Here is a 6780-nt window from a genome sequence, read left to right as displayed (position 1 = left end):
TTCTGTGCTTTTTGAAAAATATTATTTTTACGCATATTTCTAGTAATATTCTTCTGGCTAGCCATAAAATTCATGGAATATTCTTGAAATAAGTCGGTATCATTTTTTTACACACGCAACGAAGAAAAACCTGAATTGCTCGCACAATACTTAACTAACATATTTCAACCTAATGATATAGAATCTACAATGGATACATCTCCTGTTTATCAACCCGATGTAGATCTAAATATAATTTCTCCATCGGTAGTTGTCACTGAAATTGATATCCTCAATCCTAAAAAGGCACCTGGAATAGCTTACATTTCACCTGGATTAATGAAAGAACTACCACGAAAAGCAATCATCATGTTGACATATATATTTAATGTCTGTTAAATAATTATGCTCAAAAAACCTGACAAACCAGCAAAACAAGTCGAAACTTACAGGCATATTTCGCTTTTGCCTGCAATATTAAAATTATCTGACTAATATTTAAACGTGTTAAAAATGTTGTAATAATTCCAGATTTCCAGTTTGGTTTTCGAAATCACCACTCAACAATCGATCAAGCGTACAGAGAGAGTAAAAAAATACTGTCCTGCAATATTCCTGGATGTCTCATAAGCTTTTGATCGGGTTTGGCATTTGGGATTAATCTGTAAGATGAGCGAATTGCTACCGCGTAACTACTATACTTAGTAACTATTGTCAAGTGATTGAGTCATATCTTTTCGAAGAAAATTCTGTCACTTGCACGAAATGGCGTTATCGACATTTAAAACTATTTTGGCTGGAGTTCTTAGCATCCAGGAAGCCTCTTAGGACCACTCGTGTATCCGCTTTACACTGCTGACATCCCAACAACAAAAGAAACACCACTAGGAACCTTTGCTGACGACACAATTATTATGGCAAAGGACATGTCTCTGCCTAGGGTAGTAGAAAAAGCACAAGTGGCAGTCAAAAAAATCTACAAATGGACGAAAGATTGGAAAATTCAACTTAATAGCTCCAAATCTGTTCATGTTAATTTTGCATTACGGTGAAATAATAAAATCTTAATTATATTACTCAATGGATGTCCGATTTCTCAAGCAGAATCAGCTAAATACCTCGGCATTCATGTTGACGGTAGATTAAATTGGAAACATCATGTTAGGCAAAAAGCAAAGCACATTTTAACCAAAATAAAACAACTATATTTGATATTCTCAACTTGATGTAAAATCAAAAAGATTGATTTATCAGAGAGTCATAAAGCCAATTTGGACCTATGGGGTGAAAATATGGGGTTGCACTAAAAATTCAAATCAACTAGTCATCCAGCCCTGTCATACTAGTTGGTTTGATGTTTTAATGAAAACCCATATTTACCCCTATAGATACAAATTGGCTTAATGGTTGATTGATTGAAAATAAAATGACTAAATTCAGTTGAAAATATTTAAGTAATTTTTCTTCGCACCATTATAATAGATAGTTTAAGTAATTGGCCTGCTTGATGCCCAGTATTTAAGACTTATTTTTGATAAAAGAGCTTTGAAGAATTTTGCAGTCATTTGGCAACATGGTCCAGCATAATATGAGAAAAAACGTCCCTAGTTTAAATAGAATTTTACATCTCTACACACTGCAATTGGACATATATTTGGCGTCATCTATGACATGTAATAGCTGTTCTATTGGGCGGGTTATAGTTGATTATAGTTATAGATTCACTAAATTGAACCAGGTTCGAAATGGAATTGCTATCGCTGTCGCTATTAAGCAAAAACCCTGTTAACTTTTAAAAGTTCTTTTTTAGCGACATCCACTGTCTAATATAAACTAAATATAGACAATTCTGAAGAAATACGTTTAAATCTAATGTAAAGAAAATGACAAAGAGTTTGTCTTATATATCGGCATTTTCAAAATTATGTTGATTTATTTCTTTTTCTTAACAATTAATTATTCATTCGTTTGTTATCAACTAAGATATTAACAAGTAGTTGTTGGAAAGAACTGTCTGGTCAATATGTTAGTTCACCCATTACAAATTTCCAATATTGTCAATTGCCAATAATTACTTAACTTTGTATTAATCTGAAATATTATTTATTAGAACTATGGAAAAATAATAATTTCTATTCATCGTTATTTTTAAGCAATAAAATAACTCTTAATCATTTTATAAACAATATCAAAAATTATCAACGATGTATTATCGCAATATTACTAACAAAGCACAACCACAACGGTGATATAACTCAAATTTAGTGCTAAAGACATTCATAGGAAATGAAATCATTTTAATCATTTCCTTATCAGCATGGTCGTATTTTATTGGCCTCTATGGGAATTTCTGAATTATATGGCACGAGCATATGTGTTTTTTATGAATAATTTATTGTTTATGTTTGTGATATGGTATGAGACTTTCAAAATCCTCTTCAAAATCATATTCTGAAAGCTCTACAACTGTTTAACCCCAGGAACATCACCATGATTTTACTTCATTATCAATTTGATGAATGATGAAATAATCAATAATTTTGGTAACGTCTTGGATTATTGTCTCTGTTTTTATGGCGCCCATGAAGGTGTGAAGGATTACTCTGCCGATAATTTATTTTTTATTGAACTGAGTGACTTAATTGGTTTTGGGGAAGAGTGATATAAGCGTGCTACCAAAGAAAATTAATTTCTGGAGATGTAATTGATGATATGGATGGTGGTTATGACATAGACTATTAATGTGGTGAAACAGTAAGTGCTGATTGCTTTACTAATATTTAAATTCATAGTGGCTCTCTAAACCGCTAATAAATTGTAAAAAGTCCATTCATAATTCTGAAATATTTGATTTATATTCGTATCTAAAAGAACCCAGCCTGGTTACTGACGTGACTGGAATCATTTTCCTTGTGATTTTACACTCTTGCCTAGAGCATTCACAAATTTTAAACAATCACAAACATAAATTTACCGACCACGCCCCAGCAGGATTCGAACCCGCGGCTATCGCAACAGTAGGAGGACCGTCCCATCGCCTTTACTACTGCGCCACCAAGCCGGCTTATTTTGTTTTTAATATGTAGATAATTATGATGTGGTTTTTATTCTCGCAAAATATAAAATTTTAAGTGAATTTGAAGCTTTGACGTATGTGTCTTCATGTACATGTTATTTATTTATTCTCTGACCTATTTTATATTAAATCCATAACTTACGTAACTGTTTCTTTTAAGCACCTAATTTTATTTATTATTTAGGTCATCGCAAATCTTAACAACATGAACCGAAATTTAAAATTTGAAATAAATCATATAGAAATTATGAAAAAGCGTTTCAATTCATCAGTTTACAATTCCCTGAGGAGCTGATAATATTTTATTTTCCTTTTTTCTGCTGATTTTGCACTTTTACACTCATTTTGATGTAATAAAGAGACTGAAAAATTCTTTATTCTAACTAATTTGTATCGACAAAATAGAGGTTCACAAAGCTACATTTTTATGTCACTTTCTTAATTAATTTTGTTCTTATTTTGGGCGAAAATTAATTTAATTTGTGTTGAATTAAGTACGTATAAGTTTGTTTATAAACTGAATGAAGCAAGTAATTTTTGTGAAGACGATGAATTAATTATTTTCCGCAACATTTCTGTGAGTTATATTTTTTTGGACATATTTTCAATACTTGAAAATGTTGATGTAGAAAATCTTAATAAATCAAGTAACTGTTTTAATAATGTTTATATTTAATAAGCTTTTCCTGTCCATGGAATATTTCTGTATAAACATAATTTTACAATTTTTTCTATTGTTGCATACTTTATTTTGTGAAGTGTGACATCTCTCAATAATCTTCGTTCTGATATATAGTTCTGACAAATGTATTCTATCCCATCCTTTCTGTATAATTTGTTTTACCTAAAAACGATGTAGAAGGTATACTATATAAAACTAAAATAGAATTTCAGATCAGTTATAGTATAAACAAAAGTATTTGCAAACAATTTTTACCAACAAATTGATTTAGGTGCTCTAGAGATATTTTTTCTGGATTTTTCTATAGTGTTCTTGAAGTTTTTGTAGCCGTTCCTAGACAAAGTTCTTTTACCATCTTGTAGTACTTTTGCTAAATACAAAAATATCATCTCAATATTATCATGGTCACTAGGACATCTTGCTGATGTTTGAAAGAGCTAAAATGAAATATTGAATATAAGTGATCGTGCTTTCTAACAGCACCTTTCCTACCGTTATTTTATTAGCTTTAGCGAATTTATTTGCCTTCTTTTTGGATACTTCGATTTCATAATCACATTTAGTCCCAACTAGAATTTTGATGGGATCTGACTTACAGTACTGATTGGCTTCATTAAGCCAGTGAGTTATTGAATTGAATGACGTTGGATTATTCACATCATAAACAAACACAATAGCATCAGCCTTCCTAAAATTTAACAAAAACCATTAGGACAAATTACTCAGAATACGGTTGATATGCTGACATGTAATAGATTTTACGAAGGCTTCTCCTGTATTTTTCTTGCCCGGCTGAGTCCCAAAATTGTAGAGTTATTTGTTGTCCCTCAATGACTACGTCCTTGTTTTGAATATCTAACCCTATCGTTGACTGTATGTTCCTTAAGAATTTGTTAAGGCTGAACCTGTAATACAATCATTCGTGAGAATATAAAACACAAACAAAACATGAAAGAGAAAATTTCAGCGAGGACTAATATACTTACAAGACCCCAGTGTATTTATTGAAGAAGCTTATGTGTTAGGGTACTTAGGATTACCTATGTTAAGTATAACAACAAAGTCGAACATTTCCCCGGTTTCTTTAATACATTAGTTAATAAATTTATTGCCGGGGGAAATTAAAATGTTTAACATCTAAAGTGGAGCTCAAGATTGATAACACCAAAAGATACAAACAAAATTCCCAAAAAAATGCCACAGATTTCTGTGTCATAAAAAATATGGATACTTAAATGTGTACAGGTCAATAATCTTGATTGTTAATTTAAATATTATCAACAAAACTAAACCGCCTTATCTGTGTAATACAAAAACTAACTGGACATTGTTCAGAGAATAACTGGGTAGTATAATATTTGCCCTTCAAAACTGAGATAGATACAGAAATAGCAGCAATAACTATAACAAAATCATACAAGACGCATATGTATGCAACTCCTAGTACCAATCAACTCCTAATCAAAAAGTTAACTTCACATGATCCACAATTAAACAAAAAATCGCAGAAAAAAAGGACAGTGCGAAAAATCTGACAACAAGCAAGGACAGAAGATAACAAGAAAAAACAACAAGGCAACAAAAGAACTGAAAGGTTTAGTTAATAATGAACAAAACTAAGATACATAAAAATATTTAGAAAACCGCTAACTGATGCAACGGAATATTCTCCCTGGAAAATGGCAAGAGAGATCAAACAGTCCCAACAAGACAATCCACTAAGCCACCGATTAAGCATAGTATAGTGATGATACCTGGGCCAGGAATAACAAAGTAAACGGATGTTTTTTTCTAAAAAACCAAAAAAATGAAACACCTAGAAAACAGTTTAATTTTTCGCACACTATTACAAATAAAAACTTATCTCACAGTCAACTTGTCTAAAGTCATATCTCACAGGCAGACATTTCATGTTCCACAGGAAAATGTCTTTGGCCCATTGTTCTGTATACCTCAGTATACAGCTGATATACCGACCTCAAATACTACTACTGTAAGGCAATTTTATCTGACAAAAATCTAATAACGGCTACAAAGAACCTCCAAATTCATTTGTGGTTAAAACCTTCACCCTGCGAAGAAAGACTTCTCCGGTATATCTTAAAAATTATGAACAACGGTAAGCAGTTAAATATTTGGGAATGTATCTGGATCGACCGTTAAATTGCAAGAAAAATGTGCTAATAAAGCGTAAACAACTTAAACTGAACGAGATGTATTAGTTCATTGGATGTGAATCCAAATTATCTTTGTTTATTTTATCAAACATTTCAAGTCAAGAATAAATTAATTTACCCTAGTAATAATGAGGATTTCCCACAGCAAGAGTCTCCAGCAACAATAATTTTGAACACTTTTCTGTCTTTTTTCGATTCCCACATTTTAAAACCAATTTTTCCTCTTGCATGCACATTAATGAGAGTGTGAATAATTTAACAATATATTTATGATGAGTTTGACGATGACGTAGTGTTTGTTATATTTATATAGTTTCGATAGAGCGCGTTGTTACAAAGGATTGTGGTTTATTTTATATTGACAAGATTGGTACAATTTTTTATTATCTCTGGGATTCAGATATACAGCTTTTTTCGATAAAAGTAACATTTGTTCGATAAAATAATCATCAAAGGAAGGAGTGAAAATATCGTATTTAACATTTGTGGTCAGAATATATAAGATTGAGAAGAAACTAAATTGTGTTTTTCCTTGAAAAATGCATTCGGTAGTAATACTTATTCACTAAAGCCATACTATAAAGTGGTCGAGGATTAACCGTCCATAGAATATTATAGATATTCTCGCGCTTCATTCAAAAGTTATTGCCCTTTGGATATGAAGATTCCGGGAGGTCATATTTTGTTCTTTGTTTCCAAATAGAGGTCAATATAGTTCAGGTATATCGAGAATAGTGTTGTACTTATGGTGATGAGAGCTTAAATAAACGCTAGTGTCAGAATCGGTTTATTCGTTCCAAAGCACTATCTAATTGGATTGTTTTCTTCTTTATTTTTTAGTTATTGCTGTCGAATCATTATGACAA

The 6780-nt window shown here is 31.5% G+C and overlaps 1 protein-coding gene across 2 annotated transcripts; it reads right to left on the bottom strand.

The window, feature by feature from the left end:
- Positions 1-3791: 3791 nt before the first annotated feature.
- LOC143203262 (putative Ras-related protein Rab-33) lies at positions 3792-6157 on the bottom strand. Of its 2 annotated transcripts, none has more exons than XM_076415433.1 (5): positions 6033-6157; positions 4484-4642; positions 4230-4425; positions 3993-4174; positions 3792-3899 (listed from the first exon to the last, which is right to left on the bottom strand). In XM_076415433.1, the coding sequence occupies exons 1-5, from the start codon at positions 6116-6118 to the stop codon at positions 3896-3898; spliced, it is 627 nt and encodes a 208-aa protein (XP_076271548.1). In that variant the 5' UTR covers positions 6119-6157; the 3' UTR covers positions 3792-3895. The 2 variants fall into 2 exon arrangements, with proteins under 2 accessions (XP_076271548.1, XP_076271546.1); XM_076415431.1 differs by having other exon boundaries at positions 3796-3932.
- Between the last annotated feature and the right edge of the window lie 623 nt (positions 6158-6780).

Source organism: Rhynchophorus ferrugineus, unplaced genomic scaffold, assembly GCF_030347505.1.
Source record: "Rhynchophorus ferrugineus isolate W39M unplaced genomic scaffold, kcgeb_rfMv2 rfM9, whole genome shotgun sequence".
NCBI lineage: Eukaryota > Metazoa > Arthropoda > Insecta > Coleoptera > Curculionidae > Rhynchophorus > Rhynchophorus ferrugineus.
This window is presented reverse-complemented; position numbering and strand designations above follow the sequence as displayed.